Genomic DNA, 19,748 nt, shown 5'->3' with positions numbered 1-19,748 from the left:
AGCAGAGGTAGAGAGAAAGAGAGAGAAAGAGAGAGAAAGAGAGAGAAAGAGAGAGAGAGAGAGAGAGAGAGAGAGAGAGACACAGACCATGAGTTAGAAGGTCAGGGCCGGACCTTGTCGGGACTTGGGTTTTATTCTATTGACAACGAGCAGCCCCTGGAGAGTTTCAGAGGATAGAGTGCTATGCTCAGATTTATATTTTTGAAGGCTCACTCCAGCTGCTCCAAGAACAGAAAGGCAGTGGGCATAAGGAAGCGGGATTCCAGCCAGAGCACAGCGGATGGTGTAGGCTGGAGACCTGGAGAGCTCGGACAGTACCAGTGCAAGTGGTGGTGGGATGGGGATATCCTGCACAAGACCACCAGGCCAAGCTTCTTAAAGTGCCACTTTGTTTGTGACGGTCTCATGCTCCCAGGCTGCCTGTGACCTCCACTCCTAGCAAGGCAGAGCAGCACAAAAGACCCACGACAGACTCTAATCCTGACTCCTAACTGGTGCCTCTGCAGGTCTGGGCAAGCCAAACCCAAAAGAAGACTCCTCAAGTTAAAGAAAACTAGTCTACCTCCAAGGATCATTGTAAGGACTAAACGACAGAAAGGCAGTTTGAAAAGCATAAAGCATAAATATATGTAAACCATGTGATGACTGAACATTTTAACATCTCAGGGTAGAATGCTAAACCTTCTCTCTTCCCAAGGTCCTCTCTCCCGCTTAATAACCAGCCATTTCTCAAACACATGGGGTCTTTGCTCCTCCTGATCCCTAAAACTGGAATTGTGTTTCTCACCGTTCCTTATCGAAATCCTGCTGGTTCCTCAAGGTTGCATCCTAACAAGTTGTGCAGATTACTCTAAATAGAAGCAGCACATGCATCAGTAATTACTCTCTGCTATAGATTATGGAAGATGGCTCTGAAGCCCCAAAGTCCTTAATTCATTTTTTTTTAATTTTTAATGTTTACTTTTATTTTTGACGGGGGGGGGGGAGGGAGAGAGAGGGGGAGGGAGAGAGGGGGGAGGGAGAGAGAGGGGGAGGGAGAGAGAGGGGGAGGGAGAGAGAGGGGGAGGGGGGGAGAGGGGGAGGGGGGGGGAGAGAGAGAGAGAGAGAGAGAGAGAGAGAGAGAGAACGAGAACGTGAGTGGGGGAAGGGCAAAAGAGAGGGAGACACAGAATCTGAAGCAGGCTCCAGGCTCTGAGCTGTCAGCACAGAGCCTAATTCAGAGCTTGAACTCACGAACCAAGAGATCACGACCTGAAGTTGGACACTGAACGGACTGAGCCACCCAGGCCCCCCGCAAAATCTTTAATTCAAATCAGACCCTCATTCCACTTATTAGCTCTATAATTTTGCTCAAGACATCTATCCCCTGTAGGTCTCAATTTCTCCCTGTGTAGGATAGAAATGCCACCCATCCTATAGGTTTGCTATGCGGTTTGAAGAATTTACATAAGCATGTTTTGTAAACCATTAATAACTGTAGAATTATGGAGTACCTGAGTGGCTCAGTCGGTTGAACATCTGACTTCGGCTCAGGTCATGATCTCACAGCTCCTCAGTTTGAGCCCCGTGTCAGGCTCTGTGCTGACAGCTCAGAGCCTGGAGCCTGCTTCGGATTCTGTGTCTCCCTCTCTCTCTGCCCCTCCCTCACTTAGAGCCTGGAGTCTCTCTCTCTCTCTCTCTCTCTCTCTCTCTCTCTCTCTCTCTCTGCCCCCACCCCAACCCTGCTCATGCACTGTCTCTCTCTCTGTCTCTCCCTCAAATAAACATTAAAAAAAAATTTTTTTAATAACGGCAGAATTTTAACTTTGAAGAAACATCTGACACCATCACTAGTTCAAATTCCTTATTTTCTAAAACAATATATCTCCCTATTTTAAAAAGTGTATCACTTCTTATCCTTCATGGGATGAGATTTAGGACATTGTCAGGATCTAAACAGACGTCATAAAAAATTTTCTAGATAAAACTACTAAAATTTCACTTAATTTCTTTTAAAGCTCATAGTGTACTTTAAAACAACTGACAGGAATTTTACTTCAATAACATTTCACACATAATACATAAAATACACGAGGCCCTCTGGAAAGACTAAGTGGATTTCACTATTTTCGTATCGGAAACAACGTTCAACTGGAAGTCCAGACTAGATAAAATCACCCTGCCACGGGCTCCCATAGCACCCTGTCTTCAGAGCCGACCTGTAGGCACATGATGTCTGCTCCACCACCAGCCAGTAAGCTCCAAGCCTATAAAGAACGTGCCTGCCGTGTACATCAGCCATATATCCCCAGAACTAGCACCAAGCTCAGTGCCTAATGCAAAAAAGATTTACTGAACAATTATTTATCTGCACCAAAATGACAAGATCATGGTTCATCACACTAATCTAAGATCCAGTGTCCTTTCTGCAAAATAATTTTTTTTTTTTGAGAGAGAGAGAGAGCACCCGCATGCACAAACAGGGGAGGAGCAGAGGGAGAAGGTGAGAGAATCTGAGGCAGTCTCCACGCCCAGCGTGGATTCGATCTCACAACTGTGAGATCGTGACCTGAGCCGAGAAATCAAGAATCAGACGCTTAATTGACTAAGCCATCCAGGCGCCCCCCCATTCTGCAAAATATGAACAATTCCAACAGCAGAGTCAACATACGGGTGATGCCCGCACTGCGGCACAAACACTATTGGCAAATCAAGATACAAGGCAGCAAGGTTTGCTCAGGACCTTGATGTAGGGATGGTTCTTGCACGTTGTTCCCCACTGTCTGGCACAGCGCTCCTCCTTCCTGTGCTCAAAAAACTCTGGGTTGCGAAGAATAGCCACACGGCAGCCCTCATACATCAGAGCAAATGCGGTGCAGCCGTCCAGCCTCTCTTTGTCTTCATGAGTAGCCGGCAGAACTATAGGTACTGACAAGTTAATGACACCCCCTGCAGGACACAAGAGAACATGAAGCACACAGCTTGGGTTACTCAACAGGCCATATATCCACCTTCCACTTCAGGGGATGCTCTTCAAATAATACAAGATTTATGGGTCAGTGACAGTACCTGGCACAGAAAATCAGGAGAGAGAACAACCCCCCACCGCAAACAGGTTTTTAAAAAAAAAAAAAAAACCAGCAAAACATTAAGAGCGTCAACACCGTGTAGCAATGTACTTCCCACACTTCCCACAACAATTCATGAAACTGTCATTGGGAAGAAAAAAAGTGGTATAAAATCAGAGACATAGAAGAAACAGTTTAACAAGGAAGAATCAACTGGTTAAGCCTGGTGTCATCAAAATATACTGAGCACCTCCAATATATGAATTAGACAAAAAATGTTTTCAGGGCCTTTCTAGGAAAATGTAAATCCGTTCTGATAACTATACTTTGAGTGGCAAGTATACTTGAGTCTGCTGCGGATACTTGGGTTTCCTTGAGAGAGGAAGACAAAAACACCCAAAAGATTTTTTGATTTCTTTGTTTTTAATCAGAACTAAACCAATACCAGTGATTATTGGCCAAGAAACAAAGGAAGCAAGTGTGTCTATTTCAATCCAAATATGTTGTCTGTGAGACAATAAGCACATCCTCAGTTTCCAACCTTTCAAGTTCTAAAAGGTTTTTTTTTTTTCCTACTCATCATGCCCAGGTTAGAAAAATAAAATGCACTCTCAAATTCATATGTGGATCTTATTTACAGACCAGATAAAAGCATACTTTCTTGGAAATCATGGCTTGCCTTCCTTGGACAAAAGAGGTCAACAAAAATCAGTGATAACTGCTTGGCTGCTTTAAAGTTACCACCACTAGGTACAGTTTAAAGGGGAAAATTAATAGGTAGATTTGCAGCAAACACAAGGCTAAATCATTCCGAAGGAGGCAGTCCACAAAGATTCTGCCATTGGTTCCAAAGAAGAAAAATCAAAAAGCAGTATTTAACACTTACATTTTTGTGATACAAGTTTCTTGAGAAGAATGACTAGGAGTTACAATTTCTGGTATCAATTTCATTCCTTAGTTAAAAGTCATAACACAGAAAAACGTGCTGGCTATTTTATAGGCTTAGTGACATTTAAAAATATTTTATTTAATGTAACAAATTAATCTTACCAACAGTATACAAAGTTCTGGGTAGCTGAATTTTCAGTAAAATATATTAAACATCAATGCCTTTGACAATTTTTTTTTTTTTAGTGCTTTAAAAGAGGAAGAAGAACCATCACTTTAACCATCTATTTCAGGACTTCTTTGTTTTGTTTTTAAGATTTTATTTTAAGGAAACTCTACACCCAACTTGGGGCTCAAACTCACAACCCTGAGATTAAGAGTTACATGCTCCACCAACTGAGAGGCAGCCAGGTGCCCCTATTTCAGGACTCCTTAACTTGGCCTTGCTGATTCCTTATTAGAACACTCAAGCAAGCAGGGGCACCTGGGTGGCTCCATCGGTTGGGCTTCCGACTTCAGCCCAGGTCATGATCTAACGGCTCATGGGTTCAAGCCCCACGTCGGGCTCTGTTCTGACAGCTCAGAGCCCGGAGCCTGCTTTGAATTGTGTCTCCCTCTCTCTCTCTCTGCCCCTTCCCTACTCACACTCTGTCTCCCTCTGTCTCTCAAAAATAAATAAACATTGAAAAAAAAATTCAAAAAAAAACACACAAGCATGGATTTCAGGACAGCAAAATTCAGGATATATGTGCACTTTTTCAGAGAAAGGCCTTCCATGATGATCAGGTGGATACAGCAGAGGGAAATTCTATTTGTTTCTTAAATCCATTTTCAGCCCTTATGCCCAGGGAAACCTACATATATAAACCTGCGTATCTCCCTCTGCAATAAATCACAATCCAGAAAACAAAACAAAACAAAAAGATCTCACAGTTCACTTCAAACATTCAGTACCGATATAACTTGGTCTTAAAATACTATCTTCCGGGGCGCTTGGGTGGCTCAGTTGGTTAAGCATCCGACTTCACCTCAGGTCATGATCTCATGGTTCGTGGGTTCGAGCCCCGGGTTGGGCTCTGTGCTGACAGCTCAGAGCCTAGAGCCTGCTTTGGATTCTGTGTCTCCCTCTCTCTCTGCCCCTCCCCCACTTGCACTCACTCTCAAAAATAAATAAAACACTTAAAATGCTACCTCCATTAAGACATCACCACTACTTTTTAGAGGCAGTGATGAATTGCTGCCCCTGTGTAATTTCTCTTCCATATTCAATGTACAGTTGAATGCAGAAGCTCTTACCATCCAGAAGACAATCAAAATGAAGGCACTGCAAGTACTCCCTCTCTCTCATAAAGCCATTCAGGGGGGTTGCCCAACCTTCTGCCAGAACCTGTACCCACTGCATATCCACCTAGTAAATGAGACAGTAAAGGAAAATGCTCTACTTCATATACTTATGAACAAAAGCAGTAATAACCTTTAAGAGTTTAATTTGGAAAGCAATGGAAAGAAACACCTCAAGAATGATTATAGATTATACAAATCTAATAAAGATTAAGGGCACTAGGAAAATGTGCATCTCTCCTAATAAATGTGCATAACATTAGTCTTCAAAGCATTTCTAATAAGGATGGCATCTCCTAAACTAGTGGCTCTCAAACTTTAATATGCTAGAAGAAACCCTGGGAAGGCCTTTATTAAAATAGAGATTGTTCCACCTCCACAGATTCTACTTCAATCGCTTTGGTGTGGGGCCCAAGAATTTGTATTTTTAATAGGTTCCCAGAAAATGCTAAATGATAGTCTGCAAGTTATACTGTGACAACTAATGCTTTAAACTAAAACAAACTTTACATAAAAATATTTACCAGAACAAGTGCCTGACCAATGACAGGGCACCCTTTATTTTATAAAGATTATGTTACGTCTTGACTTTTAAGATTTCTAACCTATCCTACCAGAACATTAAGGAATTGATGGACTACATACCATTAACAGAAGCTGGATATGCTCATTTTTTAACTGTGCGTGTGTGCAGCAGTGGCTCTCAAATGAGAAAAGATAAAGCACCTGGCCAACTGGGTGCAGTAAAATGTAGCTTACCATTTATTCCCAAAGTATGTGGGCCAATGTATTCCCCTCCTGTAAGTCACAGGATAAATTATATACATAGACCAAATTGTTTCACTTACTTTCAAGTTTTCCTCTTACCAATTATTTCTAAACGTTGGACAGTGGCCACTATTTGTCTCTACTGGAATTCAATTCTAGATGGTATGTGTTATGGACTGAATGTCTGTGTCCCCCCTCAAATTCATATGTTGAAGCCCCAATCCCCAATGTGACTGTATTTGGAGATGTGGCCTATGAGGAGGTGACAAGGTTAAATGAGGTCATAAGGGTGGGGCCCTAATCCAACAGGTCTGGTACCCTCACAGGAAGAGGGACACCAGAGCTCACAGCTATCAGCAAGCCAGAAAGAGTCTCACCAAGAACCAAAATCAGCCAGCACCTTGATCTTACACTTTTCAATCTCCAGATCCACAAGAGGGGCAATTTTTGCTGTTTAATCCATCTAGTCTACGGTATTTGCTCTGGCCCCCCAAGTTAATACACTATCCGACTTAAGATGGATTTTTTTAGTTAATTACTTTTCATAACTGCCATGCAAAGAACAAGCCACTACATTAAAAGAGCTACTGTGTTTCTGTGTTGGAGAGCTCTGCTGACCTGGATTCACAATCATTCATCCTCATTCTGTGTGTATATATGTATGTTCACTCCATGCAAAGTATGTCAATGACAACATCTGTTCCTTTGCAACGGCCACCTTCCTACGTGGCTCTGTTCTCCGGCTCTCCCTTTCTGCTCCCTCAGAATGTCCTGGCTTCTGGTCAGAGACCCAATCCCATAAAGCACATCAAATAATCTACTTCTAATCAGGGATTTGAATAATTACTTAAAGAGGCCTTCTCTAAGCCCAGAAATTTGTTGGTGCTTAAAGATTTGGTGCTTCCCTGGGTGTTCTGGATTTTTAGTAACTAAATGAAAGGCTGGGAAATTCAACTTCTGGTCCAGCTTCTTATTCATCTCTCAATTTTAAAAGTGCATCTAAAGGATATAATTTAAAATTCTCTAATATTTGAAAATGATAAATTATAGTTTCCAATGTTGTTGTATCTAGTTTACCTCAGTAGGTTTTTTTTGGCGGGGAGAACACTTAATGAGAGCTAAGACATGCACATAATGACTCTTACCAAAATAAGAGATTCAAGGTTTTGGCAGAGGATTATGAAACATGTTTGGAGGGAAAAATTGTTCATTTTAATTACTATATAGTACTTTGAAGCCTTAAGAACTCATTCCTTCTGATAAACCTAAAACTTTTACACAATCTTTGATCTTTGCTATTTCAAAATAGATAAACCTTATGACATTAAATACATTAAATACATTTCCAAATCCTGGAAATTGTGACATAAACTACAACTAACCCCCAGCCACCAGTACCCATGCCCTCAAACATAGCTAAAAAACAAAGTATACAGATAATGAGTATATATTAAGGCTAAATCACTAGGTACGAAGACCAACAAAGCACTTACTTTATTAATTTTCAGTGCTGGCAATGTTTCTGCATCTGTTTTTGCCAGATGGAGTTTGTTTTCTGGCACATACAGTTCTTTTACTTCGTAAGAGGCATCCACAGGTACGATATCCTATACAACAACAAAAGTACAATTAGATGTTTGCCTCAACAATTTAAAGTTCTCCAAAGGGTGTCTTGATGAAGAACATTAACATTTCAAAGTGAGACTTTATAAAAAAAGCATAAAAGAGGGCTCTGACTGCGGTGCCCCCTCCCCAATTTTCCTCATGTCAGCTCTCTCAACAGAGAATATCCCACATACAAGAAGTCACTGAGTATCATGTCCCATTGCCTAGTGAAAAGAATGAATTCCGAGAATGTGCCACATATGTAAAACCCAGCAACTGCAAAGAAGAGGTGACCTCAACTAAGAGGTAACAATAGAAAGAACTTGGAAGTAAATACAGTGACTCTGAATACAATCATTATTATCTTTAACATGTCACCAAACCATTTTATTCCAGCCTTTGTATGCATCTTTATCACTAGCGATCACCTTCTCAGTCCTGCCACATGAAACCCAAGAGTATGTCAGCTTTACTCCCACTCTGGCAGTTTGGGGAACAGCACTTTTTGGTCCCATATGAAATGCAGTCTGGAAATTTTATCTGAACTCCAAGTATGCGTTTAACACAACATTGGGGCAATGCTTGTCTCTCAGAATATACAAGAATGTATTTGTGATTACCACAACATAGCTCTTGAGCTGATCTTTACAAGGCTTGTTCGCAACACTTATCATACCCCAAGGAATAATTACTAAATGTGTTTAATTACTTCAACTTTCTTTTAAGCCAAATCTATTAGGTAACCTTTATAAGCATACAAAATTGTCAATGATTAAGGACTTTTCATACATGTATTTTGTCCAAGCAATACTTTGTTATTCAAAATAGAGTAATACTCAAGAGAATGAGAAGATAAGCCACAGACTGAGAAAAAATATTTGCAAAAAGCATATCTGAAAAAGGACTGTTATCTAAGATACAGAAAGAACACTTAACATTCAACAATAAGAGGGGCGCCTGGGTGGCTCAGTCGGTTGAGCGTCCAACTTCGGCTCAGGTCATGACCTCACAGTTCGTTGAGTTTGAGCCCCGTATTGGGGTTCTGTGGTGACAGCTCAGAGCCTGGCTTCAGATTCTGTGTCTCCCCCTCTCTCTGCTCCTCCCCTGCTCATGCTCTGTCTCTCTCTCAAAAGTAAATAAATATTTAAAAAAAATTTTTTTTTAATTCAACAATAGAAAAACAACAGCCCAATATTTAAAAAATGGGCCAAAGATCTGAACAGAAACCTTACCAGAGAAGATCTACAAATGACCAAGAAACAAATGAAATGATACCTTACATCACGTCAGCAGGGAAAGGCAAATTAAAACAAACAAGAAACCACCACACAGCTATGAGAATGGCCAATATCCAAAATACTGACAAAAACCAAACGCAGGTGAGGATGTGGAGTAACAGGAATTCTCATGCACTGCTGGTAGCAATGCGAATGGTACAGACATTTTGGAAGACAGGCTGGCAGTTTCTTACGAAACTAAACACTCAGGGCGCCTGGGGGCTCCATCAGTTAAGTGTCCGACTTTGGCTCAGGTCATGACCTTGTGGTTTGTCAGTTGGAGCCCTGCATCAGGCTCTGTGCTGACAGCTCAGAGCCTGGAGCCTGCTTTGGATTCTGTGTGTCTCTCTCTGCCCCTCCGTCCCCCTCTCAAAAATAAACAAACATTAAAAAAAAAACAAAACCTAAACACACTCAATTGTGCTCCTTGGTATTTATCCAAATGAGTTGAAAACCTATGTCCACACAAAAACCTGCACAGATGTTTCCATCAGCTTTACTCATAATTGCAGGACTTGGAAATAATCATAATGTCCCTCAGAAGACAAATGGATAAACTGGGACATCCAGACAACGAGTGCAGTAGAGGAAACAAATTATCAAGCTACAAAAAAGACACTACAGAACTTTATACTACACATTACTAAGTAAAAGGAGCCAATCTGAAAAGGCTCCATACTGTAAGATACCAACTATATGACATTCTGGAAAAGTCAAAACTATGGAGACACTAAAAACATCAGTGTTGCCAGGAATTATGGGCCAAGGGGTGGGGGTAAGCAGATGAAGAACCAGAGAAGAGGGCATTTTTAGGGCAATGAAATGATACTACGACAGTAGATAGTGTCATTATACATTTGTCAAAACCCACAGAATTTACAACCCCAGTGTAAACTATGAATTTTGGATGACGATGTTACACTAGGTATATCAATTGTAACAAATGTACTACTCTGGTGAAGGGTATTGAAAGGATAGGCTTATGGGGGAAGAGGGCAGGGGGTATATGGGAACTCACTGTACTTTCCACTCAGTTTTGCTATCAACCTAAAACTACTCTTAAAAATAGTCAATGGGGGTGGGGAGGGGTTGGCACCTGGGTAGCTCATTTGGTTGAGCATCTAACTCTTGATTTCAGCTCAGGTCATGATCCCAGGGTTGTGGGATCAAGCCCCTTGTCAGGCTCCAAGTGGAGCACAAAGCCTGCTTCAGATTCTCTCTCTCCCTCAGCCCCTCTCCCACAAATGCTCTCTAAAACAAAAGTTAAAATAATAAAAATTAGTCCATTAAAAAATGCAGAACAACAAAAGTAATTCAAAGTATCAATGGTGAGGGCCCCTGGGTGGCTCAGTCAATAAAGTATCCAACTTCGGCTCAGGTCATGTAAGTTGAGCTCTGTGCTGACAGCTTGGACCCTGGAGCCTGCTTCAGATTCTGTGTGTCTCTCCCTCTCTGCCCCTCCCTTGCTCAGGTTCTGTCTTTCTCTCTCTCTCAATAATAAAATAAACATTAAAATAGTTACTTTAATTAAAAAAATAAATAAATAATAAAATAAATACCAATAGAAGAATCAGATTTTTGAAGACATACTCTATTTTCCTGAGGAGTAAGTGTGGGAAGAAACTTCCAACTTATATTTGGACTTATATTAATATCTTCAGTAGAGGAAAAAAGCAATTAGATATGTATATCAAAGCTAGCTGATCTCATAGAAGACCTAGTGCTACTATTCAAGTAGCCCCTATGGATTCTGAAAATCTAGAAAGATTTATTCTCAGGGCGCCTGGGTGGCTCAGTCGGTTAAGCATCTGTCTTTGGCTCAGGTCATGATCTCACAGTTCCAGTTCATGGGTTCGAGCCCTGTGTCCGCCTGCTTCAGATTGTGTCTCCCTCTCTCTCTCTCTGCCCCTCCCCACCCCATCAAAACTAAATAAAAACATTAGAAAGATTTACTCTCCCACATTTCTCCTCAAATTTGAAACAAAAGAGACAGTTTGGCATCAGCTAATCATATGCCAAAATCAGTCTCCTCCTACTGGTAAATTCAAGTCCTCTGATCTTTCTCATGATAAAACCAAGGATAAAGAGAGTAAACATGATGGAAAAGAGAAACTAAGTAATAAAATTTCAACACAGGAAAGAAATTTAAAAAAAAACACCACTTGCTACGATACCAAGTTTAGCTAATTGCTCTGGTGTGCAGACATGAAAGGTATTTTTGTCCCTTGAGCATCCCACTGCTCAGAGGAGGAGGCAAGTGGAAAAGTGAGTGTGTAAAACATAAGCCATGCACACAGCCCAGGGTACTTCATATACCTTCCAGAACTTCTGCAATGAAGCAGCCAGCAGGCATCCACAGCTGCAGGCTATTCATTGTACTACGTGAGGACATTAAAGACAACAGTGAAGGAAGAATGACAGCTTCCACCACCTGCCTCTATTTTCTCTTCTCTTTGTAGGTTTCAATACTATACAACCTGTATTAATGAGGCAGACAGTAGGGCGCCTGGGTGGCTCAGTCAGTTAAGTGGCCGACTTCGGTTCAGGTGATGATCTCGCGGTCCGTGAGTTCGAGCCCCGCGTCGGGCTCTGTGCTGACCACTCAGAGCCTGGAGCCTGTTTCAGATTCTGTGTCTCCCTCTCTCTGACCCTCCCCCGTTCATGCTCTGTCTCTCTCTGTCTCAAAAATAAATAAACATTAAAAAAAAAAAATGAGGCACATTGTTTGTTTGTTTTTTTTATTTTGAGAGAGAGAGAACAGGTGAGAGGGGAAGGGGCAGAAAGAAAGGGAGGAAGAAAATCCCAAGCAGGCTCTGTCAGCACAGAGCCCAATGTGGGGCTCAAACTCAGGAACTGTGAGATCATAACCTGAGCCGAAATCAAGAGTTGGACATTCAACTGACTCAGCCACCCAGGTGCCCCAAGGCAAATTATTTCTAATGATGCCAAGCAAAAGAGGGCATGTCTTAAAGTTTGCCATTGGGGTCTAAGTGGTAAGTATACATTCACAATTTATATATAATACTTGATTTCACTGTGTACCTGAAGAGGAAATCACATATAGCGAAGTCGCTTGTTTTTCTGGTATGTCAATTATATCTCAATAAAACTGGATGAAAGATGACTCTTCTTATAATCTAGCAAAAGAAATAACTTATGGTCGTCCATTCTGTGCATTCTAATTCCAGGAATTCCTGTTAGTATATTTAGTTTAAATTATAAAAGAGCAGTGAAGAGAATTTGGAATTGAGAAAACAAATCACCCCACATACAGTTATCATTGTCATTTTCATATATTCCCTTCCCATTACAGGGCACTGGTAGTTTCAGAAGTCTGTACAAAACCTATTATTTCATCAACTAGAAAATAAAAATTCAGGATCAACTTTTCCTGCACAAACAACATGACATGCATTAGGAGAACTGCACACACCCTACCATGTTCAATTAGCTTCTTAGAAATGCAAAAGCTCTCAGAGGTCTTGAGACACACCCATTTTTCCAGCTGCAAGATAAAGACCAGAAATCCTCCACACTAGGAACAAATGCTAAAATGACATTACACAAAAAGTCAGGCATTCATTAACAGGAAGACCATGATAAAAGTTCACAAAACAGACTTGAAACCAGAAACATTAGAGACACAGTATCTTCAAAACCAAAGATGTTAGCATCTGTGAACCTGTCTCCTCCTCAACTGTTTAAAATAGATATATATGCATATATGGTACAGGCCTGTTGTGAAATTCAGTAATTTTAAATCTCTGAAGTGCAGTGGCGCCTGGGTGGCTCAGGCGGTTAAGCATCTGACTTCGGTCAATGATCTCTCGGTCTGTGAGTTTGAGCCCCGCCCGCATCAGGCTCTGTGCTGACAGCCCAGAGCCTGGAGCCTGCTTCGGATTCTGTGTCTCCGTCTCTCTCTCTGCCCCTCCCAGCTCATGCTCTCTCTCTCCCAAAAATAAACAAACATTAAAAAAATGTTTTTAATAAAAATAAAAATAAAATACCTGAAGTACAGGGACTAACATTAATGCCCACTACCATTCCAGCATTGTCCTAAGGGCATATGAATGAATCCACTTAATCTTCATGCAATCCTACCTATGAAGATAGAAACATTCTCCTTTAACAGATTTGGAAACTGAGGCTCAGAAGAGGTTAATAACTGGCCCCCAGTTCCTGCCATACTATCTGCCAATGCACTTAACACAAAAAAAAAATTCAATAAATATAATGTGCTTGCTACGTTCCAGGAGCTGCTCTAAGCACTCTGCATATACTAACTCATATAGACTCCTCGGTACAATTCTAAGACAGGTATGGTAATTCTCATTGAACAAACAAGGGAACTGAAGTCACAGAAATTAGGTATTTTATGTAGTTAATTGATAAATATTACAACTGGGATTCCAACTAAGGTCCTAATATTATCCCCCCTCCCCCCAGAAAAACCAACAACAACAAACCTTTACTGTCTCTCTCATGAAAACTAAGTTATGAGACATTCTGTCACACATATTGTTCTTAGTTTATCTTCTTAGTTCATAATTTCCCAGGAATTCTGGTCTGCATGTGATCTTCACAAGTTGATAAAGTTCTAGACAAAAACTAAAAATACTCAACATTTCAATTAGTCCTCATCACTTCCATGAAGGTTAAGTGAGGGATTTTCAACCAACTTTTTTCAAAACCCAGAATCCACAGTCAGGCAACAACTGACATAGGGAACCCAGGGAAGAGAAGAATTTCACGGACACAAACAACTCTACATAAAGTTTTCTTTGCCATTTCCGAAAGTTACATTATTGTAAGAGTGGGAGATCTTTTTTACGTTGTAGGCGTTGACTATTCTGCTCTGCCACCGCATTTACCGCTGAAAACTGTCAACAGTTTTGGAGGGCCACAGGACAGCATCCAACAGACTAATCTTTTTTACCCTTGTTGGATGCAACAGGGCATGCTGAGCTGGTTCCCAAGACCGGCATCACTAGATTCGGCTCACAAATAGTGACAAACAGCAGCGGCACGCACTGTCCACCGTGATGCTCCAGGCACGTGGCTGGGTGCATGCACCTTGCTTCCACCCTGGAAACACCCCTCTCCAGAACCACACTGGACACTGGGGAACGTGAACCCACTCCCGCTGAAGAGACACTCAAAGTAAGAACTGAGAACAAATATTTCTATGTATCACGTCTTCCTTCCAACCACACCCTAGGTTAAGAGAACAAATATACAAATAATTTGTGAGAAAATCTAAGTGTCTCCAAGGAATTTGTTTGAACATCAAAGAGTAGTATCAATACTATGAGCTCAAATTATTTTTTTAATGTTTTGTGTACTCATGCAACCATGAGCACATTTGGGATGAATACATTTTTAGTAACTTGCTACATTATATGCATGGACATGGAGGCTATAATAATCACTTTCCTTTCAAGAAAGGGGAATTTTTTTTCATTTTGAATCAAAATCATTTTTTTCATCACAAGCATTACCCATAACTGTTCCCTTTTCAAAATTCACATCCAGCAATATTTTTAAATGAATTTAGCCTCCCAACTTAAGTACAAAATTCTTCCAATGCTTAACTAAAGTCAAAAAAAATTCAAGAGGTTGCTACCGTTTTTCCCTTCCAAAATAAAAAAAAAAATACATCAAGTGAATATTTTTTGAATCAGCACAAACATAACAGCACGAATCAAAAGAAACATGGAACATTTGCTCAAAGAATGCAAGTTCTATATAGATTCTATGTGTAGAGAGAAGAGAACACTCTACGAGGAATACAAAAAGAATTTTTTAAATGTAGACACAGCCAGTTTCTAGCACATTCTACTGACAAATCTTTTCAGTTTCCAAAACCACTGCCAAACATCTAAAAGGAGCAAAACCACCTCAAAGTGAGACAAGATATCTGGACAACATAACGTGAAGTCCCAGCCACATGAGCTATCCATTCTATTTGGGATTCATTAGGATTTCCAGAAACACAGTCAGCTGTTAGGAAACAATGTGTTCTTCTTCGCCTCGTACACAGAAAACTTTTTATTTCAGGGAATTTCCTCTAAAACAAAAATAGACCACAAGCCAGGCCACGAGCAAGAGTTTATATACCTAAACCCCTCGCGTCCAGTCTTAAGAGCACCACAGTCACCCAGCTTTTAAGGATAAAGGGAATACAGGGGAAGCTCTTCAGTACGGGATCATTAATTCACATGCTACCAGGAATCACCTAGATCTAGAAATATTGAAATATTATGAATGTCTAAATATTAACTTAATTCTAAACTGTTATATGGGTATTCAAAAGTGGTTTTTTTTTTTTTTTTGCTTGACTAAACACAATCTAAGAGCTAACACACTGTATCTGTAACCTTTGTTCAAAAGAACAATTGTTTGCTTTTATCTGGAAACTGGCAGACAGAACATTCACTACCTGAAAATAGTAGTAATCTTGCCTTCTCTTTTTAATCTTCCTAAAGAACTGTGAACACGTTAATAAACATTGTGATTCCACATTCTAAGTTTTGCCTTTAAGTATTTTCTGCACTTTTTTCTTCAGCCAAATCTGCTCAACAGATTTGAACACTACAGCTCATTCATATTTTATGTAACTATTAAATTTCTATTATCTAAACTACATGCATCCAAAGCATGAACACCAAACAACATTCTGGCAACACTTTAAAACTGAGCTGTGAAGTCAGGTTTTTATGTGCAGTATAAAATCCATTTACAGCACTAAACCACCATTTCATAAAAAGACAAACCTTTAAATAATTTATAGCACTAGTAAATCTAGAGTTCCTAGCAGATTTAAAAACAGTATTTAAAATATCACTTTAGATTAAAACCAGCAGCAAGAATACTACTTCCTTATGTCATAACACACCAAGTTAAATGCAATCCCAGCAGGCCATCTAGTGACCATTCAAGGGTTTGGGGAAGAAACTTAAATCCAAAATCCTCAGCATTTTTCAGTGCCTTCTACTTTCTTGAATAAAATGTGAAGATACACCAACAGAAGCACATTAAGAAAATAAAGATGCTCTGACCAAACACTTGAGAAATGAAGTATTCATATAAACGAACACATTTCCTTATTCCAATTATAGTACAAAGACCAGACAGAAAGAGAAATAAGACAATCCAGGGACGACTGGGAATATACAACATTATGCTGATCAAAATACCCATCATCCTAAAATAGCCCTTGTACAGAACATTAAAAACAAATTTTTCTTGGACAGTAAAACCAGTGCCATATCTCAAAGAACGTTAAAGAAACAATACCTGGTAGAATTCATTTCGGGAGAGTCTCTCCAAAGCATTACCAAGCATCAGATAGAAAAATTCCTTTGCTAGCTATCATGGAGACAGCACTTCTCAAACAGCTGGATCGTCTAGGAAGCCGCAACCATGCTATCCCTCTCTGCTCCAATAAAAAGTCTGCCATGGGGGCGCCTGGGTGGCTCAGTCAGTTGAGCATCCGACTTTGGCTCAGGTCATGGTCATGATCTCACAGTCCGTGAGTTCAAGCCCCGTGTCAAGCTCTGTGCTGACAGCTCAGAGCCTGAAACCTGCTTTGGATTCCGTCTCTCTCTCTCTCTCTCTCTCTCTCTCTCTCTGCACCTCCCCCACTCATGCTCTGTCTCCCCCTCTCTCTCAAAAAATAAACATTAAAAAAAAAAAGTCTGCCATATATTACAATGGGAACTATATATTTGGTCTTTGTCCCTGGTTCCTGACACAGAGTCCTTAAAATTGATGGAATCTCCTAACTGGAAAGTGTGTTTGATATGATAATGTGATGATTCCAGGCTAAGGGGGTCCTCAAAAAAGACCACACCATACTTAGATTAGAGCATTGGAACTTTCAATTCTGTCCCCAGAACTCTGGGCTGGGGAAGAGGCTGGAAACTGAGTTCAGTCACCAGTGGCCAAAGACTTAATCACAGCTATGTGATGGAACCTCCATAAAAGCCCTAACGGTTAGATTCAGAGAGGTTCTGAGTTTGTGACAACATGCCCACAAAGGGCATGGAAGCACCACAGCTCTCCCTGCCCCATATCCTGCCCTATACATCTCTTCCATTTGGCTCTTCCTGAGTTGTATCCTTTATAATAAACTGGTAATGGTAAGTAAAGTGCTTTCCTAAGTTCTGTGAGCTGAATTATTCAACCAGGGGATAGGGGGTCTGGGTAACCCCTGAATGTACAGTCCGTCAGGCAGAAATGTAGGTGTCTGTTTGCAGCTGGCATCTGAAGTGAAGGCAGTCTTGTGAGACGGAGCCCTTCACCTGCAGTGTCCAAACTAACTCTGGACAGTTAGTGTGAGAACAGAATCGAATTGCTAGACACCCAGTTGGTGTCAGAGAATTCGACAATTAGTTGGTAAGAGAATAAGACAAACCAACCTCAAAAATCTAACAAACTGAGGAACCCGAAAAAGAAACAAAATGTACTTAGCTTTATTATTTTAGAAGTAAGATTTTCTTCTATGGCTTAATAACCCAAGCCACTCATTTACTATTTAGATTTAGGTGTCAGTACATAAGTAAATTGTAATTCATCTGGCATGATGTGCCCCAGCTTTGCAAGTTAAATTAGGTAACCGACAATCACTTGTTATTTCACACTACATAGAATACACATTTCACACTAATCAGAGACAGGCACAAGCAATTTACTTCTTTACAAGGTCAACATTCCTTCCAATTCAGACAGTGCTGCCTCTGATCTGCTCTGAAGTACTCTGAAGGTAGGCTAAAAAATATGAACTCCTTCTAAGACCCAATACTCTCAAGTTCTCATTCCCAACTATGCTTAGGAAAAAAAAAATGGTCAAGGAATGTGAAAAAGACCCACAGAAAAGACTGATACTTCAGACACAAACAAGAAATGGAAAGAATCTAGATAAAAGGCAAGGCAGTTGGGAGAAGAATGGGCTCTTGGATCGCAGAATCCAACACACCGTGTTCAAATCTGACTCTACCCCCCGCCCCACCCTCCCCCCCGCCCCGTCCTGGGACAAACAGCTTCACTTCTCTGACTTGTTTCCGCATCAGTAAAATGAGGATAATTATAACTTACTTCTCAGAGTTTTGATATAACATTACATGTATTTTTTTTAATTTTATTTATTTTGAGAGAGGAAGAGACAGCATGAGTGGGGGGAGGAACAGAGAGAAGGGGAGAGAGAGAATCCCAACTAGGCTCCATGCTGCCAGCTCAAAGCCAATGCAGGGGCTCGAACCCAAGAACTGTGAGATCATGACCTTAGCCAAAACCAAGAGTCAGATGCTTAAGTGACTGAGCCACCCAGGCGCCCCCAACATCAAATGTATTAATGCTACCAGAACAACTACTGAAGGCCTTGCCTATGTGGGAATTCTCTTGGACTTCTATCTTTGCCTGCCACTTTCCCTTCTAGTGCACACAATTCTATTCATACGAATAATGCTGGTTAGTGCACAACCTCTAACTTCATATACTCACTCCTTGCTCTCAGCACTGCACTCGACATTGTCATCCCCTTCACTTCCCAGTCTAGATTTGTGCAACCAGCTCTACCCTGACCTCCCATGAGCCACCTCTGGAAAACCCCACAAATGCCTCTGTGATGACAATGAGGTTGTGCTGCATGTGCCACCCTGGACCACCAGGGAGGATCTGCTTCTTCGGAAGGTGCAGACCACACGGAGTTCCCTTGCCTTCAGGGTGCAGCAGGCAAATGGACTCCTTGCATCACCAACCATCAACTCCAAGCTGAACATCAGGTGCTTACTGGTTTACCCATGTGCCCTAATGTTCGTCTGAGGTTCAACTTTGTGGAAAAAAAAAAAAAAAAAAAAAAACAATCAAAGGAGAATAAATGTCAGAACAGAAGTAGTCATGTACGGGTGTGTATTTCTTCCCTCAACTACATTCATAAATTCTACATCATGCTAATAAAAGAAAAAATGAATTTATACGTTCTAGTCTACAACTATAAATAATGGTAATTAAAACCAAAAATTAAGATCCATGAGGCAGAATTTTTACCGTTTAATACAATGCCACATCCCCAGTGCTTTACAACAGTACCTACTACGTAAGACACTAAGTATATGTTAAATTAACTAACAGGATCGGGGTGCCTGGGTGGCTCCATCGGTTAAGCATCCGACTCTTGATTTCAGGTCAGGTCATGATCTTGTGGTTTGTGAGTTCAAGCCCCATATGGAAGGACAGTGCAGAGCCTGCTTGGGATACTTTCTCTCCCTTTCTCTGTCCCTCCCCATGTGTGCTCTCTGTCTCTCAAAAAGAAACAAACATTAAAAAAAATTTAAATTAACTAACAGGTTCAACCAAGTAAAACACAGAAATACATACTTTTAATGAGAAGTGAAGTCCTATCTTTTCCCCAAATGAGGGTGATACCAAAAGAAAGCAATTGCATTAAGAAGCCATTTGCATTTCTTCTGTCACCACTGAGCTTTAGGATAAAAATAAAAATTTTTTCATGGGGCACCTGGGTGGCTCAGTCAGTTGGGCATCTGACTTTTGATTTCAGCTCAGGTCAAGCCCTGCATCGAGCCCTGCACTGAGCATGGAGCCTGCTTGGGATTCTCTCTCTCCCTCTCCCTCTCTCTCCCCCCCCCCCCCTCTCTCTCTCTCTCTCCCCTCCCCATCCTTGGCCCCTCCCTTCTTGCATACTTGCATACTCCCTACTTGCATACTCCCTTCTCTCTCTAAAAAATAACAAATAGGGGCGCCTGGGTGGCGCAGTCGGTTAAGCGTCCGACTTCAGCCAGGTCACGATCTCGCGGTCTGTGAG

General features: G+C 41.0%; 1 protein-coding gene across 2 annotated transcripts in view; it reads right to left on the bottom strand.

Moving 5' to 3' along the window:
• PAPSS1 (3'-phosphoadenosine 5'-phosphosulfate synthase 1) overlaps nucleotides 1-19,748 on the bottom strand; it is a 105,279-nt gene that overhangs the window by 48,623 nt on the left and 36,908 nt on the right. For both annotated transcript variants that reach the window (XM_043571041.1, XM_043571050.1), the window contains exons 6-8: nucleotides 7,538-7,651; nucleotides 5,232-5,343; nucleotides 2,723-2,928 (exon numbers count right to left, since the gene is read on the bottom strand). In XM_043571041.1, the coding sequence (XP_043426976.1) occupies nucleotides 2,723-2,928; nucleotides 5,232-5,343; nucleotides 7,538-7,651 (432 nt within the window). The remainder of the gene's footprint in view (nucleotides 1-2,722; nucleotides 2,929-5,231; nucleotides 5,344-7,537; nucleotides 7,652-19,748) is intronic.

The sequence above is a fragment of the Prionailurus bengalensis genome, chromosome B1, assembly GCF_016509475.1.
Source record: "Prionailurus bengalensis isolate Pbe53 chromosome B1, Fcat_Pben_1.1_paternal_pri, whole genome shotgun sequence".
Classification (NCBI taxonomy): Eukaryota; Metazoa; Chordata; class Mammalia; order Carnivora; family Felidae; genus Prionailurus; species Prionailurus bengalensis.
This window is presented reverse-complemented; position numbering and strand designations above follow the sequence as displayed.